The following is a 21,472-nucleotide window of genomic DNA, read 5'->3' as shown; positions in this document are numbered from 1 at the left end:
CTACGTGATCCAGGGAAATTGGTGATGACTGTAACCCTTGTCTAGCTAAGACTATCTTCATTGCCAGCAAACACTGTATAATCAGGGCCCGTTGGTTAAACTGAAAACAGTTCAAAACAAAATGTAAAAGAGCTCTTTGTGGTGAGGGTGTTATATTATAATTAAAAATTTCAGAGATAATCGTAAAAAAATCTTGCCAGATGTGTTGGATCTTTATATATTCCCACCAAATGTGAGCATATGATCCTGATGTCAGTCCACATCTCCAACACAGAGAGGACATACTATGGTTAAATTTTGCCTGTTTCACTGGGGTTATATACCACCTCCACATGATCTTGTAATACAATTCAATCATATTTAAGCAGTGCGAAATGTTATTAATTTCTAAAAGACTGTCTATCCAGATATTTTGATCAATCTGAATTTTTAGATCTAGTTGCCATGTTTTCAAGGCGGAGTAAACATAGGGAGATTCTAGCTCTTCAAGCAGTGTGTACCATTTTTTAAAGCTTTTTGTAATTGCAATTTGCAATTTGCAAGTGAGATCTTATATCGTAACCTATCCTAAAAACATTGAAGGATTCCAGATTGTCGAATTCAAATTCCTCCGAAAGCTGGGAGTTTTTATTTTATCCCGGACCAAAATATCTATGATCCTCTTGCTCCTAAAGTTAGTCCAGTTTCTCAATTTTAATTGGGAAATATTATTTTGGAGAAGTGGAGCTGTAGCAACTATTTTGTTATGAAGACCTAAACGGGATTTAATATGACCCCAGAATTCTATAGAACTTTGGAGGGTGATAGGTAAAATATTTCTAAGTGATTTTAGCTTGAGGTGATGTAGCCACAGTATACACTCTAAGTTCGAAAGTCCAGTCAGCTCTTGTTCTATTAAAAACCAGCCTTCATTGTTATTATTCTTGTATTGTAGTTTCAAAATATGCGTAAGCAAACTCGCTTGGACATATCTACTTAAATATGGGACATTAAGTCCTCCCTTTCTTTTACTTGCAGCTAGAGATTTTCTTGCTATTCTAGATTTTTTACCTGCCCAGATAAAGTTTTCGATATTTTTTTTGAAAGACTATAGTCCAAGAAGGCGGGAGCCTGACCGGAATCATTCGGAGCAAGTATAGCCATTTAGGAACTATGTATGATCTAATAATAATCATTCTCCCAAGCCATGAAATAAAAAGGCCTTTCCACTCCTTAGTTTGTTTTATCAGTTCATCCCATAATTTACTATAATTAACTTCTATAATTTCAGAGATCTTAAGTGGAATTACAACTCCCAAAAAAATCAATCTTGTGTGCATCCCAAGTGATTCCTCTAGGCTGGCTTTTAATGTGGCAGAAAGATTCATCATTACAGTGTGTGACTTTTAAATGATCAATTTATAATTTGAATAAATGCTGAATAAATTAATTTCACTCATCAGGCGATCAACTGAGTTTAACGGATCATACAAAGATAATAGTACATCATCCGCGTATAGGGAAATTTTGTTTTCCAAATCACCGATTCTTATACTTTTAGTTTCTTTGTTAGATCTGATTCTAATCGTTAATGGCTTAAGTATATAAAGAATGGGTGCCAACCTGTCTGGTCCCATTATTTAGTCTAAACCTTGCCCTGCTACCATGGCGGTAGGTGTAGTATATAAAGCCATAACTGCACCAATAACTCCTTCACCCATTCCAAATGCCCTCAGAGTCTGTTCTAGAAAAGTCAAATTAACCCGATCAAAGGCCTTTTCTGCATCCAAGGCCAAGAAAATCGAGGCCACTTCATGATTTGAAACATAATCTTTCAAACATTGTCGTTAGCTTGTCTTCCTTTGATAAACCCAGTCTGATCTCTATGAATTAACTGTAGACATGCAGGTTTCAGACGGTCTGCCAATATAGAAGAGTAAATGTTTGTATCCAAGTTTCTCAAAGAAATTGGTCTATAAAAAGACACTTTCCCTACTTTGGGTATAGGGAGAATGACAGCTTCCAACATGCCATTAGGGAAGGTCTTAGTTGAACTGATTTCATTAAACATATAAGTTAAATACGGTACTACAATTTTTTATAGAACAAAGCAGTGTATCCGTCAGGGCCTGGGGCCTTAGGTATTTTTAATTTTTTTTATCACTGCACATACTTCGCTCTCCGAGAATGGAATATCTAATTGTTCCACCACAATCTGGAATCTATCAAATATTGTCTCATCTGTTCCTTATCTTGAACTTGGCCAACAATATTATAAAGAGTTGAGTAGAAAGTACCAAAAGCCCTCCCGATATCTTCTGGACTAGATAGGTGTTTATTCCCGACTATGATTTTAAATATTCTGGTTTTTAAATTTCTATGTTTTAATTGATTAGTAAGCTGTGTCTCTGCACGGTTCCCAACATAGTAGAACTTTTGTTTCAACTTAATCAAATTATAATTTGCTTTACTTATTAAACGTTCTTCAATTTCTTTTTTAATTTTGATCATATTCAAGATATCTTGTTCATCCTGGGTTTGGCCGCTCTTTCTTTTTAGGTTACTTAAAGATATATATAAATCAGACAATTTTTCTTTTCCCTTAGTTCTATTATATGCTCCTTTTTTAATTAGATATCCTCTCAGGACGCCTTTGTAAGCTCCCCATATATTACCGAGACTAACATCGTCCGTCAGATTTTCTTGGAAAAACTGAGTAGTCATCTGTGAAATAAAGGCAAGAGAATCCCTACAGCTTAGTAACGATTAATTTATTCTCCAAGGACGAGGACTTAAATAATATTTCTTTTTTATTTCCAGACATACTGGGTCATGATCCAACCAAGCTACATTACCTATTTTTATGCTTTTACCATCTTTAATCACGCTCGTGGTGGTTAATATTAAATCTATGCGTGAAAATACCTTATGCTGGCATGAAAAAAAATTATAATCTTTATCTGACAGTCTAAGCGTCCTCCAGATATCGTAAAGTTTATATTTGCTTAAAGTATCACAGAGTGTTTTAGATAAAGTAGCTTGATTTCGACTAACAGTTCGTCTTTGGATGCTAGTACTATCCCATTCAAAATCTGGGACGCAGTTAAAGTCCTCCATGCACAAAAAGGTTCCCTGGATAATCTCAGCTTTAATTTTATTAGAAATTAAGATAGCAACGCCTCATTTTTTTTAATATAAAATAGAGATGAGTACTCAGACACTGTGTATCTTTTGTTATTCAATCTGTAAATGTCCTCATTTTTCAAATGTGTTTCTTGAATACAACATACATGTTCGTTATTTATATAATCAAGCAACGAGTATCTTTTATGAGGCAGATTAAGACCTTGGACATTCAGCGAGATAATCTTAAATTATTCTTTCATATTTCATACAAATTTTACTAATAGCACATAGTTGATTAAGCTTGACTAAAGACTTCCCATCTAATGCATACATACAATCCATACATATCACTTTCTTACAAAAACCACAATCAAAATAATGGAAACCCAAATACTATTCGAGCACCGGAAAGAAATCCCCAAACTCTCCGGGATCATAGTACATCCACATTGTTGAGGAGCTAAACGAGATCATTATGCTAATATTAAATAACCCCTTGGCTGCTAAGCCATTTCCCACCCTGGTGCTAAGCTGTTTTTCGGCATTTTGGTGCGTCTCGCGTTTAAAAGTAAATTTCTTGGGAATAAACTATACAAACCATGTATTGTTTTTTTCAGCACACCCAGCAGATTCCAAACATACCATTTTTATATGTGTATGTCTCATTAGGTTTGCAAAATAAAGGCAAAAATGGGAAAAAAGTGTAATTTTTCACTTCCGACTCAATAAAAACTGGTTCGTAATGTTATTTTTCTAAACTCTAATATCAAAAGCTGTGTTGCTAAATATTTGTAGTAGGTAACTGGTCTAAAATAAACAGAAATTGAGAATAGTAGACTGTGTTTTTCTAATATTTTATAGCTAAAAGTTAAATTTATTAGACTATCACAAAAGACATCTTTAAATTTAATGCATGGCTGGCGTCAATTAAACAGCTCTAGCTGCCCGGGATGTTAAAATATGCCAACAAAACTATATATTTTTAGGAACTACACCCCCAGCTGCAGCAAATGAGGTCTTAGTTGTATTTGTATCACAAATCTGACGTGCACAACAAATAAGTGAATATCACACTTCTAAAAATAAAAAAAAATTAAATTAAAAGCGACAAGTTCATTTATGTCTTGCGCACTCCAGTCTTGTGCTACGAATACATGCAGCCCCTCATTTGATGCGCCAAGGGGTGTAGTTTCTGAAAATATATACTTTATGTACCATAATTTAACTTTCCAGCTGTCTAGAGCTGTCTAATTGCAGGCATCACCCCTAAATGTTTTAAGACAATTTTTTAAAAAGATTCTCCAATCTGCCATATCTGAAGTTAAAGTGGTCTAGACATCTGGGAAGTTAAATTAGGGTACATAAAGTACATATTTCAAGAAACTACACCCCTTGGAGCTTCAAATGAGGGGTTACATGTATTTCTAGGACAAAAGTTGAGTGCACAAATAAACGGAATATGTCGCTTTGGCTAGAAAATATGTTTTTTCTAACCATAGCGACATGTTCATTTGTGTCTTGCGCACTCCAGGTTTGTACTAGAAACACATGCAGCCCCTCATTTGATGCGCCAAGGGGTGTCGTTTTTGCAAATGTGTACTTTTTGTGCCATAATTTAACTTCTTACGTAAACAGTAATGCCACGTCAAGGCTTTAACCCTAATTACTGACCATTCACACGCCTTTCATATCTCCATTCACTCACAGAAGCACACACCATTCTTTCCATACATTCACTCACAGAAGCACACACCATTCTTTCCCCTTACAATCGCAAAGAAATGATGGTAAAGGGAGAAAAAAAATCACTTTTACAGCAAAAATAAGTTTTGCAGTAAAAATGCAAGGCGCTCCAGCGATGAGATGGTTACTCACGTACCGCACAGGCTACATGGCTGACTTTAATAATATTTGCAGTTCATCAGGATTTCAAAAATTGCCTTCCTCTACCATTGGCTAAATTTAACCCCATGATCAAAGGGATCATGGGGTTAAAATTTAGTATCGGCCATTTTTAAAAAGGGAATGTGACTTTTTATAGCTGTATGATCACTGTAGTAACATTGGCTACCACAGTGATCATTTAGCTAGAATACTTAAACTTTTTTTTTTTTTTTAACGTTAAACTAGTTTATGTTTAGATAATTTAATTTGGGGGTAGGTGGTGATGGGGGTCCACAGACCTCCATCAAGGTAAGATAGTGCTAGCGACGGCATGGTGCCGTCGTTAGCACCTGACTGGGACTGCTAGCGACGGCACCATGCCGTCGTTAGCAGTCAAGGGGTTAAGAAAAAAATAAGAAGGAAGAGGAGCAGAAAAGAGGAGAAAAGAAAAAAGTTCACAACCATCTTTAGAATATACATAGCACCTTTAGAAAATATATACAAAATAAGCATTGCCGTCCCAGTTTTCTTATTAATATACAGATATCAAATATGCTATATCTAATACATATTCGTAAAATAGGCACATCTAAACCACAGGGATAATTCCAACCTTTAGAAGTTTGATCGCAATGTCATATACCAATAGGTAAGTGTGTACCCATGAGATCCCTTAAATATTAGACATTATCATATTCTGTTAGCACAAACATATGTAATTATTCCATTAAGTGTATTAAACTGGTAATGCTTCAATATGGAAGTAATTTTACATAGATCTCCCATATCAGGCCTTGCGCCCAATGTCAGAAACTCATAAATATTAGGATATTATCCAATATCGATAGGGCAATTAATATTATACTATTAGTTAGTTGTAGGCTCCTGAATCGAAAAAGAGCTTTGAATAGCATCTCTTTGGAGATAATTTGGATATAATAATACCAGCTCAAAGCCAGACAAAATTACAAGCAATATATTTGTAAGGACTTACATGCCTCTCCGCTCCCGCGCTGTGGCCCTACCCGCGACGCTTCCTCCTTGGCCGGCTTCCCGGGGAGCGAGTACCACCGCTACCCGGTCGGCGTCTTCACCGCGTGGCCGACCACACGGCAAACAGGTAGCACCGTGTGGTCAAAACATAATATTACATGTTACATCTGTAACGTGTTCTTATAACCTCGGGTGACCTCCTTAATGCAGGACACACCTCCACCTGTCCCTATTTAAACCTGGACTTCCTCTTCTGGATCACCCTTGGTTGGTGTATTCTGTGGTTTTCCTGTTCGACTTGCTGTGACTATTTCTTCGTTTGACCTGGCTTGCTGACTTTGCTCCTGTTTTCTGATTTGGCTCGGCTTGTTTGACTACTCTTCTGGATTTGATTCGGCTTCCCGTTTTGCTGGTTTTACCAGACCTGATTCTCAGTTCCAGCTCTCCTGGCTACTCCTGGTTCCTGTTTACCTGGCTCACTCCGCCATCCGGAGTCCTCCTCATCCAATCGTTACAATATGTAGATCTATTTACTACTCAGCAGCTAACAGATGTATTTCTGTCTTATAAGGTTGTAGACCTATGAATATGAGTTCAATACCAAGTTACCAATAGTCAAATATATACCGAAAAAGAAATAAAAAAGGAAAGGCCTACGAGTATAAACTCGATATCGTATTTCCAATAAGCAGATATATGACCATAACCAATAGAGACATGTTGTTAAATTGTAAGTATGTGACCATGTCTTTCTTTACTTTATGTATTGGTCTGTCTGTTATTGTATATGTATTAAGTGTTTTACGCCAAAAATCGGGGGTGCCTAAGTGTATTATTTCTTCAGCACCCCTCACAACTAAAACATGTACACATGCAAAGCTAAACATCCACTCACCTACACACATACATAAACCCAGACCTTACTGATACTCAAACATCATGCAAACGCTCATAACACCATACAGCACATGTGCACACACACTTACAGCATAGGTCATACTTGCTAACACCATACACTGACACATGCACACTTTGATGTCATACAGTAGCACACACTGAAGCTAACACATACACTCACGCTAACTCTATATACATACATGCACATACTCACACTCTATCTCCCACAGCCCCCCTCCTACCCTGTTACCTCACATTGTGCTGTTTGCATGGCAGCTGCTCAACTAACACAGGGTTGGTCGGTAACACCCATTATATCACTCTCCCCTAATAATAATAATGATGGTAACCAGTGTTCCCTCTAAGCTGTGCGCTTGTGCGCGCGCACATAGCTTTAAGAGGGAGCGCACACAAACAAAAATTGTGCGCACAACCAGTAGCGTACCGAACGGGGGGGGGCGGTCTGCTACTGGTTGTGTGCACGGCACCCCTCCAGAGACGGACAGTAATGTCCGCCGCTAGAGGTGCAGGCTCGGTTAGAGGGAGATCAAGGATCTCCCTCTAACCGTCTTAAAAAAAATCAAAGGAGCGGGAGGTCTGTTAATACAGACCTCCGATCCTGCTCCCTTGCGATGCGCGTGGCAACTGATGCTGTGCGTCGGGATTTGATGCCATATCCCGGCGCACAGCACTGAAGCCACGCCCACCGCCTCCACTGCACTGAAAGAAGAGGACACAGAAGAGGAAGAACGAAGAAGAGGAAGAACGAAGAGGAGGAAAAGTGACAGGTAGGAAAACATTCTGTGAGTGTGAATTAGTAAGTGTGTGAGAGTGATGGGTGTAGTTTAAACTGAATGTTTGTGAATGTGTGTGTGTGTGATAGCAAGGATGTGTGTGTGTGTGATAGCAAGGATGTGTGTGTGTGTGGGGGGGATAGCATGGCATAGGGAGGCTGTAATCATATTGCTATCATGCTCAGGTTCCAGCATGTACTGGCTGCCTGAGCATGATAGGAGTGAGATTGCTGTTAGCAATTCTATTTTTTTGTTCAATTTTGGTGTGTTAACCACATCTTTATTAAAAGTAAGTAACACACCAAAATTGGACAGAAAAATTCGATAACAATATTAATATATATATATATGATTGCTCACAGCAATCCCACTCCTATCATGCCCAAGCAACCAGTACATGCTAGAACCTGGACATGATAGGAGTGTGATTGCTGTTTATCATATATCTATATATATGTATGTATGTACATATATATATATATATATATATGTTATTGATTTTTTTGTCTAAGTTTGGTGTGTTACTTTTAATAAAAGTGTTTTTTTTGTTTTTTGTTTTTAAAGGTGTGTGGGGGGTCATTTTTGGTTTCAGTCAAGTGAATGCTAAATTTTCAGGTCCAGAATTATGCATATCTATATATATATATATATATATATATATCAATCTATATAGATAGATAGATGGATATATATATATATATATATATATATAGATACTAGACCAGACACTAAAGTGGTAGGCCTACACCACATCAATGTTTGGCTTAGTATATAGTGATTGGGGTTATGCTGCATTATTGTCAATGTCTGGCTCAATGTATAGTGATAGGTGTTGTGTTGTACCACGGTCAATGTGTGCCTCTGTATATAGTGATAGGTGTTATGCTGTACCACCATCAGTGCGTGCCTCAGTATATAGTGATAGATGTTCTGCTGTACCACCGTCAGTGTTTGCCTCAGTATATAATGATAGCAGTTATGCGGTACCACCCTCAATGTTTGCCTCAGTATATAGTGATAGCAGTTATGCTGTACCACTGTCAATGTTTGCCTCACTATATAATTTTAGCAGTTATGCTGTACCACCGTCAATGTTTGCCTTAGTATATAATGATAGCAGTTATGCTCTACCACCGTCAATGTTTGCCTTAGTATATAATGATAGCAGTTATGCTGTACCACTGTCAATGTTTGCCTCAGTATATAATGATAGCAGTTATGCTGTAACACGGTCAATGTCTGCTTCAGTATATATCCAAAATAAAGAAGCAGAGGCTCAGCACTCAAATGATAAGGTGAGTTTATTTCACACAGGCAACGTTTCGACGCACAGGTCTTTCTCAAGCCTTAGAAACATTAGTGCACACATTCAAGTATTTATGCAACAGCAAGTGATTAAGGGGTCGGACACACCCGATCCTACATAACAATTTAAAGTGACAGTGCAAACTGACCAGTCTATATATAAAGTGACAGTGCAAAGATAGCCAGTCAATGTGTATATATAAATAAATAACATTATATTAAAAATATGAATAAATATGAAGGCGAAGAGATAAATATACTACAAAGATATACATGTATTATATAAAAAAGTGTACACAAGTTTAAAATCAACACTGTACTACAAATACAGACACTATATGATCTAAAGATATCACTGTAACAAAACTGTGGTATGATTATACAATATTAAAGATCGGTCTGTCAGCGCAGTGGCACAAATATTACATAATCTCAAAATTTACAAAGAGGCATTAAATAAACCTACAGGGCCAGCTATGTCCCGGAATAACCATCAGCCGAGCTAAAAGTATATTCAGTATATAGTGATAGGTGTTATGTTGTACCACCGTCAATGTCTGCCTTAGTAAATAAAAAGTTATGCTGTACCCCTGTCAATGTTTGCCTAACGATAGAAGCTATGCAGTTTTAAAGAGTGTGTGTGTGTGTGTGTGTGTGGGGGGTCCCATGTACAGGATCCGCCCCAGGTGCCAAATACTCTAGGTACACCCCTGCGCACAACAGTTTTTCCCAATTTTTTTTATCCTTTATGCGGCCTGGAGCCTCCGCTCTTGATTCGCTCATAATTTACTTATGCAGTGAGAATTTCACCTTTAAAAAAACATTACAGTAAGTAACACTGTTGAGTAACTAATACTACATTATCACACTATAATGTAGTGTTATTAACCATGAGCAAGCTTTACCAAAAATATAGAATAACAATTTAAATTTAACATTTGCAGAAGCATATTGTGCGCACAAAATTTTGGCTCTGGGAAAATTTTTGCACAAGAGAAATTTTCTGCGCACACCACCAAGAAAAATTAGAGGGAACATTGATGGTAACCTTTTCATAACTATACTTAAGTGACAATTTTCTTGCTAGTATCTACAGTGACAAAACAAACAATGTTAAGGTAATCAATTATTAAGCAGATAACGAGGGTTGGCCACAATGACTAATGGGTTTCCATCAGCTTTCAAAAAAACCAACAAAAAAAGGCTTTCTCGCTAAGCATAGGTGAGAACTAGAAAATACCAGGACACACATAAATTCACAAACGGGTGCAGATTTGGTTGGACCTACCACTAATAAATGGCCCTTTTGTCTTCCGCAGAACAAATTAAAAAAAAAAGTTTAGCTTTGGTACGTTTCACTTGTTTTATATATTTATTAGTTATTTATTTTTGTTTTTTGCTTCGGTACGTGACCTCATATAGAATCTGGATTGGTTTCTAGAAGCGATCATGAGGTTGTAAGGGACATAACCAAAGTTTTTCTAAAAACACATCACACCAAACTTGGATAAAACAGGCCGTTGACGCGGACAGCAAAAACCTGCGGATCTGAAAGCCCATACAGACACTTGCCATCTCCCTATCGTTTAGGTGATCAGCTCTACCCAGAGGCATCGAAGGTGAATTTCTTTGCCTTTTTCCACAGTCTCTTTTGATAATAAATGCAAAAACCTTACTTAATTTTTTTAAAAAGGATTTTCTTTTACATTTTCCTAATAGTAAAAAAAAAAGTTTAACGACTTAAAATAAAAAACACACTATCAACGTATTTGGTTTTAAATATAGCTAGTTTTCGCGTAATTGCCGCTTAATAACTTAGGAGTTTCTGTTTTCCGAAGAAATAAACCCACGGGACTTTGTAATACTGTATTCGGTGTGCCTTTCGTTATACGCAGCTTATCAGCTTTTACATGCCGCCATGATGACGGCAAACTTTAACGAACCCACCAATGAGTACACGAAAACTGGAAACCGCTAATTCTGAGGAAGGGGAGGGGGGGAGGAAGCTGAAAACCTGGAAACCAGAAAGCCCTCAGCACCTCTGCATAAAAGACACATAGGCGGTGCCTCGAAGCTAAGGGTCCCTCTTGTACAGACATGCCTTCCCTCCTCCCCCACCACCATTACACCTCCAACTTGTTGACGTCATGATGAGAGTTTCCCCGGGCGGTTCTATGTAACAGCGAGCAAGCGCTCTACCCACTATTAATGCAGCAAGAGCTCGCAGCAACGGCACCAAACTTACAAACGCTACCTGCTGACTGGAACGTAAGCCTTAGAAACCAAACAGCCGCAAAAAAACCCGACATGTTCATACCCATCTGATTAAAGTTAACGGAATATACTCTTCTGGGCTGTATGCGTCTCTTTAGTATTCGAGTAAGTGTTTTCTTATCCGTAAAGACAGCCATACTCTAAACTGTTGCGTTTGCTCTTATTAACCGGGGGCTCGTTGGTTAACCCTGTGAGTGCCGGTGGGGTATTCACAGTATTTGTAACAGGATTCTTCCTCTTGTCTGGCAAACTTAAGTGCCCCCCCTCCTCCTTATAATTCGGCTCTAAAAACTTATTTCTTCTTTTTTTTTTTTTTTTATCCAGCATGAGGAGAGCGCCGTTATTGCCAAGCCCCGCTGTGCCTTTGCCAGGAAGCTCTCTTCATAAAGTCTGCAAGTTTTTGGTTCTCTTCTGTGTGATCCATCTCAGCGTTACCCTCGTCTATTACCTTTCTGGAGGCGAGCGAAATATATTTCAGTACTTTACAGAAAACCAACAGATCCAAAATCGCGATCTAGCCAACTCTACCCCGAGTACTGTCCAGATTGCAAATACGTCCAAGGAATTGCTTGACTGTCCTGAGGACCCCCCCTTCCTAGGTAAGCAACAAAAAAAAAAAACTACTCGGTAGTAATGGTGATGGACGAGTCTGGGATTAATGATTATTCTTGTCCTCTGGGTTATCTATTAATCGTTATGTACACGTTGGTAAGTTTAGGTCTCTGGGGTCTGGGGGGTGGATAGTATGAGGTCAGTCACACTCTGCGCCACCTTCTGTCCGAGCAGCTCTGTCCACCGATGAGCAGCAGTACTCACTCAAGGCACAACATACTGGAGTCGACTGCTTCCCTGAATACAAAAAACTATGCTAAAGTTGGCTCATCCCCTTCCAAACTTTCCTTTTTTCCCCCCAAATACAAACAGTACAAAGCATACCACAGGGCTGTCCTGTAAACCCTTTATTAAAAAATGCATGTATAAGTTTCAATAAGTGATCCATAGTGGATATATTCCTGTTTGCATTATCTTCTGTGGTTCTGTGCTATTGTTTTTTTTTATTTTTTATTTAATGTTTTTAGGTATGGTGTCCCACTTACTTAAAAATCCAGAAAAACATTCCATAAACCAGCAGAAACGTATCTTTTCAGTAACTTTTTTTTTTTTTTTTTTGGTACACTTCTAATGCTCGGATACATTTTGGATAAAAGCTAGTTTGTTCATTGGGAAACCGATTTTACTGTTCTGTACCACATATGTGATTAGAAGTACAGCTTGTTTTTGTTACTTCAGAATGCAGGCTCTTAAAATATTCAGAAAAGTTTGGCGTCTTTGTAAAGGGAGTTTTGGCTGCTGTCGTGTCTGTCTTATTCCTCTACGGAGTTTGGTGGTGCTATATAAAACAATAAAAGTGAATAATCATAATAAAATGCCTATGCTGTTAAAATACCAGCTGATGATTATTATTATCTTGCATGGTTTGCTTAAACCGTCTTTAAGGGAAGGACCTTGTGGCTTCCAAAATTATAACAGTTGTATGTATGAACAGATTATACAAAGCTATGCCTAGAATTGTGCTTGGGGCAACATAAGTATAAAATGCCTTTTACCGCCTTTATAAACGCTGTGGGTTCTACTTATGGCATGATACAAGCTCCAGCCAAGTTTCTTTACGCAAGAGGGCTGAATTTAGGTCACTGGTATCGGTCCTTCCTGATGTGCACTGTCAAGAGGGTGAAGTGTTCAACTGTCTTGGCAAATTCCTATTATTATTAGATAAATTCCATTGTCTGATATAAATCTGTCGTCTTCAGCTGTGATCTGAGTCACCGCTGGTGGCTGCACACACACCCCACGTATCATGACACTGTTTAAAGTATTTTTTAAATACAGTAATTGTCAGCCGGGCCTGAAACTCACATGGGAAGTTGATGGTACTCCACCATGGCCGACTTGTCAACCTTAGTATTGCTTAGTAACATAAAACACTCATTTTGTACTTGTGTTACAGATACGTAACAACTGCATTGTTATCATATACATCATACAAAGTTAGCAGACTACATTTTTGTGTGCATGTGATATACATGACTGATTTTTATTAGCATTCTGTCTGATCATAAGACCTATGTCGGCTTCCTCTGTGCTTACAAAATAGCAGCTCTGATCTCGCTGAGGTTTTAAAGTGCACCAAGTAATCTGGGCGACAACTCCTATTTAAAGAGTTGGTAGTGATTGCACTAAGGCCTTATAATTTTTATTACAGTAATTTTGTGATTGGATATTGGAGCAAAAGAGGCATAGTTCACTAGAAAAGTGATAAAAAAAAAAAGGAAAAAAAAACCTTGTAAGTGTAACAGTTGCATGCGTTTAAGTGGATGAAACTAAGATAAATAAGCGAAAGGAAGCTTACATTCAGACCTCAAAAACCACCCCATATAAAGTGAAACACAATGTTTGAATTGTTTGTATTTAATATTTGATATGTCTTCAACTGTAAATTTTCTCTTCTCAATTAGTGGACCCACACAAATCATATATTGTTTTTGTTCAGCACAAGTAGGGCTTTCTTCTGAAATATATATAATATTATTTATATATATATATATATATATATATATATATATATACCATCATTAAGTATGACAAGTAAAGGGAGGGAAAAAAGGAAATATTTTCAGTCTCGTCTATAAAAACTAGTATATAACCAGTGCAAATGGGGGGGGAACCCTCCAAAAGTGTATTTAGGTATTTGTCCTGTTTATGGAAACGCCTCATATGCTTGGTGTTCATTTATTTTGGCATTTACAGGGTTAAATATGAATGACACGCATCACTGTTTCTAAACAAGATTTTTTACAAATGTGGTATGCTGGGAGTTGCGCCCCAATAGCGGCCAGAAAAAGAAAAACTGCTCAACCAAAGTACATTATTTTTTGAAAGATGACATCCCAAAGTATTTTACTTGGGGCATTTTAACACTTTTGATTTAACCATTTTAGTGCCAGTCTGTCCTCAACATTGCAGTAAGTGTTTATTATTTTTTATTTTTTTCTCATTTTTAACAAACCCATTCTATCCAAACACAGTATTTCAGTATTTTTTTTCCCCGGGGTACATGAAATTATTGAAACATCCTTGTGATTTGTATTTAGAAACACCCCCCCCCCGAGTACAGCAATACCCTATATGCATAGATAAGTCATGTTTCTCAGATATTGTGGAGCCAAAAACTGGAACGTGCACATTTCAATTTTAAACTTGTTTTTCAAATATTTTTATCAGATCAGCTTGTCTTTGTAAGGGGATTCTTGGCTGCTGCTGTGTCTGTCCTATCTGCTGGTATTTTGACAGCATAGGCATTTTATTATAATCTTACTTCCCTGAAGCGTTTTGAGCCTACAGAATCGCTCTGTGGGAGTGATCGAAGGCTCTGGATGGCTGTGCTGCTCAGCCCAGACACCTGGGCAGACAGCAGCAGTGCCCTCGCAAACACCACGATTGTGGTGACGTGCCAGGTACCAGGTACGTCCCGGTCGCCAAGGGGTTAAACAAAAGTATTTACAATTACTAAATGGTAATAGAGGACACCTTACTTGTCCTTCAACACTCATTGTGACAAAACTGATCATAACCGCTTTTAACCAGACATGCCACTTTCTCACATGATAAATTCCATGGTGCGATTGCACACTAAAATATATATGCTTAAAATAACAAAACAAAAAAACCCTTATGTAGGGATGGCCCAATTTTGTGCCAAGCTAGTTGATGAGATTACCGTAATTTGTTTTTGTTGGATACACATTGCTTTTCTAGTTCTTCTTTTGTGGAGCTGTGTTCGATAGTTCCTTGTGCATGTGGCAGCTGAATCTACAATGGATAGTTTTACAAAACTATTTTTTTTTCTCTGTGAGGTAGAATGCAGCTTCTAGAAAGGGGCTTTTCTCTCCCCTTGCTAGTGTATGAGGTTATCCTACAGAATCTCCCAATGCATTTCTCCTTCCCTGACTCCCAGTTCATTTTCCTTGAAGGAGAATTTATTTGGCAAAACACCTCTGTCTTGTCTCTGCATACACAGCTCCATCACCTGAGTTCCAGAGGGACTAACAATGCAGATGCCGCTCAGATTAATTTCAGCCGGAGCACTTCTCGGCCACTAACTGGCTTCATGCGATGTAGCTGAACTGGGTACGCCCATTTATATTTTCTATATTCTTAAACTGTCTCTCTGCATCCCTTTTTGGGCTAGCTGAGGATGTAGAAATAGCCTCAAATGATTCCTAGACCCTAGCTTAAATCATAGGCACTGAGAGTCTCACTAGAAATGAGGACATAAACAGAAGCCGAACAAAACTGGACTCAAATCTAATTATCAGAGGTTTGTTTTCTGATATTATTTGACGGTTAAGGCTCTCTGGATTTGGCTATGGATCAACAGGAGATTGCTCGTTTAAGACTAATTGCATTTTGGACCTTTTTATGATTCAATGTAAGGTTGCTGGTTGAAAGTATAAATCTGTTAAAGTACGCTTCGCTTGTATTTTTCCCTACAAGGGGTTACTTTTCCTCATGCGAATCTAATCTAATTTGTTTACACACAGTGCGAATTAGCATTTTATCTAAATATGTTCAGTCTCGCTGGGGACATTAATGTAGCATATATAGGCTCAATAACATAGTGACTTTGAAGGCATTGTCCTTTGAATCCACATTAATAATCTGTATGTATTAAAAAAAAATACAAGGATTAAAATCAGAGCTCAAAAATAATCAGTTTTACTTCCCAAAAGTAAACAACCCTTCCTGAAAACAGTTGCTTAACTCAGTAGGGTCACCTGATTGATTTACTAATGAAGCAAAACCTGAAGAGGCAAATCATTCAGTCAGTAATGTTACCTGCTCCATGCTAACTTTATCCTTTGTTAGTCTTCTTGGAAAAAAAAAAATCGGATTTTAAGGTTATATTTTAATTAAAACAAGAAATGTTTCAGATTTTCTACAATATGACTGTCCAAGCCAAAAAGCTACAGCTTGTCCGGTTGGATATGGACGTCCTTCAAAATCAAAACTCTGCACGAAAAGAAGACCTGTGCAAGCTCAAAGGCAAATTATACAGCTTGGAGATAGGTCAAGAAGGAGAAACATGAGGAATTCCATAATCTATACCAAGTGAAAAGTTTGAGGCTTATTGTATGAAGTTCACGTAACAGTCCGTAGCAGCAACGCCCACAGTTCCATGATAAACCCAGGGATGTTATGTTTTAGTAATGTCTTTATTAAAGATCAGTTCATTAAAGATTTTAGTGTCATACCTGGACCTGACAAATACAAAGATCTGCTCCTCTTTAATGACCTGTCTACAACCACAAAAGCAATACAAGACGCTTTAAGGACATTACCATTTGCCTTAGAGAAAATAAAATTCTCCTTCACCAGACATCTTCCTCAAATTAAACAATCCTATGTGAGAAAAACATAATGACTTATAAGGAGCCCTCTGTAGCCATGAAAAAATTGATGTTGCTCTACTTTGTGTATCCTCAGTATAAAATATATTGTTTTGCTTAAATTTTTTTTTTTTTTTTTTTTTTTTTTTTAATATACCATAGTCTTCTAAGTTAAACTGGACTAGACATGTCCTGGGCATCAACATTCATTAGGTGAAAATAACAGCAGCAGACAAAAATCAAACAAAACAAACTAGTGCTCTTTGCTTGAGCACTTGCTAGGCACCACAACACCTGTATCCAATAGAATGGGATTCCCACTTTCCAATAATTCAGCGTTCAATAGCAAAACACACTTTTGTAGAGAGAAACTTCTTATCAGTTCATCGGCCCTCCTAGCTAGCATAACAATGGCTTCTCTCTAGCATCAGACTGACCCCCTCCCTTATTTACACACTGCCTGCTAATTGATCAGCCACAGGTAAGCTCCAACTAGTCCACACCCGTGGAGGTCCTGTGAAATCCATGCTAGAGCTTGTTGAAAGACTGGTCCACCCTGTTCCCCAGATGCTCTTTTCCAGGGACCCATACCATGGTATGCAAAACCAACATATTTACCTGGGGCTTTTTGTTTTTTTAACCCCTTCAGGACCAGGTTTTTGTTGCTACGTTTGCACTAAAAGACCAGAGCAGTTTTTGTGTGTTTGCTGTGTCTTTCTTCAACCGTAAACTTTCTCTTCTCAATTAATGCACCCACACAAATCAGTTTTTTTTTTTTCAGCACAAGTAGGGCTTTCGTTTGATATATACACTGCTCCAAAAATTAAAGGGAACACTAAGATTACACATCTAGATCAGAATGAATTAATCGTATGACATACTTCCGTCTTTACATAGTTGAATGTGCTGACAACAAAATCACACAAAAATTCTCAATGGAAATCAAATTGATCAACCCATGGAGGTCTGGATATGGAGTCACACTCAAAATCAAAATGGAAAACCACACTACAGGCTGATCCAACTTTGATGTAATGTCATTTAAAACAAGTCACAATGAGGCTCAGTAGTGTGTGTGTGGCCTCCACGTGCCCGTATGACCTCCCTACAACGCCGGGGCATGCTCCTGATGAGGTTGTGGATGGTCTCCTGAGGGATGTCCTCCCAGACTTGGACTAAAGCATCCGCCAACTCCTGGACAGTCTGTGGTGCAACGTGGCGGCGGTGGTGGATGGAGCGAAACATGATGTTCCAGATGTGTTCAACCGGATTCAGGTCTGGGGAACGGGTGGGCCAGTCCATAGCATCAATGCCTTCCTCTTGCAGGAACTACTGACATACTCCAGCCACATGAGGTCTAGCATTGTCTTGCATTCGGAGGAACCCAGGGCCAACCGCACCAGCATATGGTCTCACAAGGAGTCTGAGGATCACATCTCGGTACCTCAGGGCTCGACAAATCCCAGGCGCCAGGTCGCCATGGCGACTCAGAATTTTGTCCTGGCGCCTAGGAGTTTGTCAGCCTCTTACATTCACAAAAAAATGCCCCCGTGTCACCACGCGGGGGCGCTGCTGTTGCTGTCTGCCCAGGAGTCTGGGCAGACAGCACAGCCACTCCGAGCCGCCCCCGAGCCTGTGATCACTCCCACGGAGTGATCCTGTAGGCTGAAACCGCGATTGCAGAGAAACCTGCAATAGCGTTTTCAGCTGCCACAGGCAGCTTCAGGAAAGGGGGTTCAGTGTTGATTGGGTCCCCACACAAGTGTGGGGACCTGACCCAACACTCCCCCTGCTGCCTGATTGCTCCATGAGAGCGACAGGGCAGCGTTAACCCCTTCAATGCCGCGATCGCGGCATTTAGGGGTTAATTCCCGTTTTTCAAGGGGCTCTGCTGCTGGTGGTCTGCCTGGAAGTCCAGGCAGACCAGCAACAGCAAAAACGAGCCCCCACAAGCCCTTTGATGACTCCTGTAGGCATGGAAGCCTACAGCAGTCATCAGAGACTCCCCCCTGCAATGGCTGGTCTATAGACCAGCAATTGATTCCCAGCTGCCAGAGGCAGCTTCAGTGACAGGGGGAGAGGGTTCTTTGGTGAGTGTGGAGACCAGCCCCAACACCCCCCTGCTGCCTGATCGCTCCATGAGAGCGACAGTGCAGCGTTAACCCCTTCAATTCCACAATTGTTTATAACACATTCGTGGCATTGCAGGGGTTAACATTTGTCCCCACAAGCTTGTGGGGACTAAATATCAATCAATGCTGTGCTCCAATGGAACATCGGCATTGAAAGTGTTAAAAAAAAATATATATTTAAAAAAAAAAAACCCAAAAAAACAGCACTGACCTGAAAGTCCAGGGTGCTTCCAGGTCAAACGCTGTGAGTTTAGTAAGTGGGCTGATGATGATCAGATCACTCCTGACCAACTGTTAGTTTAAAAAAAAATCCTGGCTCCTAACTTTTTTAGCTGGCGCCTAGATTCACAACAAATTTGTCAAGCCCTGCGGTACCTAATGGCAGTCAGGCTACCTCTGGCAAGCACATGGAGGGTTGTGCGGCCCCCCAAAGAAATGCCACCCCACACCATTACTGACCCACCGCCAAACCGGTCATGCTGGAGGATGTTGCAGGCAGCAGAACGTTCTCCAAGGCGTTTCCAGACTGTGAACCTGCTTTCATCTGTGAAGAGCACAGGGTGCTAGTGGTGAATATGCCAATCCTGGTGTTCTCTGGCAAATGCCAAACGTCCTGCACGGTGTTGGGCTGTAAGCACAACCCCCACCTGTGGACGTCGGGCCCTCATACCACCCTCATGGAGTCTGTTTCTGACCGTTTGAGTGGACACAAGCACATTTGTGGCCTGCTGGAGGTCATTTTTGCAGGGCTCTGGCAGTGCTCCTCCTGCTCCTCCTTGCACAAAGGCGGAGGTAGCGGTCCTGCTGCTGGGTTGTTGCCCTCCTACGGCCTCCTCCACGTCTCCTGATGTACTGGCCTGTCTCCTGGTAGCGCCTCCATGCTCTGGACACTACGCTGACAGACACGGCAAACCTTCTTGCCACAGCTCGCATTGATGTGCCATCCTGGATGAGCTGCACTACCTGAGCCACTTGTGTGGGTTGTAGACTCCGTCTCATGCTACCACTAGAGTGAAAGCACCGCCAGCATTCAAAAGTGACCAAGACAGCAGCCAGGAAGCATAGGAACTGAGAAGTGGTCTGTGGTCACCACCTTCAGAACCACTCCTTTATTGGGGGTGTATTGCTAATTGCCTATAATTTCCACGTGTTGTCTGTTCCATTTGCACAACAGCTTGTGAAATTGATTGTCCATCAGTGTTGCTTCCTGAGTGGACAGTGTGATTTCACAGATGTGTAATTGACTTCGAGTTACATTGTGTTGTTCCCTTTATTATTTTGAGCAGTGTGTGTATATATATTATATAATATAATGTGTGTGTGTGTATATATAATCACTGCGCTCAGGAGATGTGCTGAACACATATTGGGGTATTGTTTGGCAGGGACATATACCAGGCGCTGTAAATTTATACCTGGAGTACAACGAGTGTGGAAAAAAATACAAATTTTTTTTTACTACCATAAAGTTTGACAAAGGCTGATGGTAGAACTAGAGCATGGAAATGGTTAAAATACCAGCATTTGAAATACCTTGGGGTGTTTTTAAAAATATATGATTTGATGGGGTAAATTGCATTGGCTGGCTTCAAAGATACCTGAAATGGCAGATGGCACAATACCAGATTTGGAAAAAATGGTTTTGAAATCGCAAAACGCTACCTGTACTTATTGCCCCATAATGTGCAGAAAAAAACATAAAAACATGTCTAAACTCGGGACAAATAGTAGTATCTATTTAGAAGGTTTTTTTCATTAGTTTTTGCAGATGAGTAAAAGTTTTTGTTTTAAAAAGTGAGAGAAAGTACCGTAATTTAACAAAAAATCCCCATATTTTATTTTTTTATAGTAAATTAGATATGATAAAATTAATGGTATCTAAAGAAAGCCCCGTTTGTCCTGGAAAAAAAACAATATATAACGTGTGGGAGCACGAAATGAGAGAAGAAAATCACAGCTAAACAGCATCACTGAAATGTTAAGAGCCATCGTCCCACAATATACTACGAGTAAGAAACAGCATTGTCCTTAAGGGGTTAAACTCAAATCAACACAGATACAGTGGCAAGAAATAGTAAGCAAACCGTTTGGAATAACCTGTTTTTGATCTACATCTTAGTCACAAATATAGCCAAATGCAATAAGCTTAAGCTGAAAACAGGAAACATTATCATTGTTTATATGTCTTTGACACACCCATTAAACATTTATTATGCTGGGGGGGGGGTAAGTGATTCCTTAGAATTAATAACTGGTTGAACCTCCAAGTTCTTCCGGTAGCTGTGGATCAGAACTGCACAACGTTCTGGAGGAATTTTAAATATTCCAGGGGTGTTGTGTGAACAGCCCTCAAGGTAATTCCACATGAATTAACCCCTTCAGGACCGGGATTTTGATACTAAGGTGACGCTAAAAGACCGGAGTCGTTTTTGCTATGTCTTTCTTGGACTGTAATTTCTCTCTTATCATTTAGTGCACCCACACAAATCATATATTGTTTTTTTTCAGTACAAGTAGGACTTTCGTTTGAAACCATATTAACCCCTTCAATCCCAGGGGTTTTTGGTACCTCAAAGCCCAGAGCAATTTTGCCATTTTTGGGGTATGTCGGTTTAGCGATGATTCTCTTTTCCTGTGAATA

The 21,472-nt window shown here is 39.3% G+C and overlaps 1 protein-coding gene across 2 annotated transcripts in view; it reads left to right on the top strand.

The window, feature by feature from the left end:
- Nucleotides 1-10,969: 10,969 nt before the first annotated feature.
- The window catches only part of B4GALT1 (beta-1,4-galactosyltransferase 1), a 30,947-nt gene continuing 20,444 nt past the window's right edge, over nt 10,970-21,472 (top strand). The window contains exons 1-2 of one of the 2 annotated variants that reach the window (XM_053462025.1): nt 10,970-11,246; nt 11,577-11,851. In XM_053462025.1, coding sequence (XP_053318000.1) covers nt 11,578-11,851 — 274 coding nt within the window. In that variant the 5' untranslated portion in view covers nt 10,970-11,246; nt 11,577. Of the gene's footprint in view, nt 11,247-11,279; nt 11,358-11,576; nt 11,852-21,472 lie in introns of those variants that run through there. The other variant, XM_053462035.1, reaches the window with a different exon arrangement.

This window comes from Spea bombifrons, chromosome 1, assembly GCF_027358695.1.
Source record: "Spea bombifrons isolate aSpeBom1 chromosome 1, aSpeBom1.2.pri, whole genome shotgun sequence".
NCBI classification, from domain to species: Eukaryota; Metazoa; Chordata; class Amphibia; order Anura; family Pelobatidae; genus Spea; species Spea bombifrons.
Note: the sequence above shows the minus strand (reverse complement) of the source record. Positions and strands in the feature narration are given on the sequence as shown.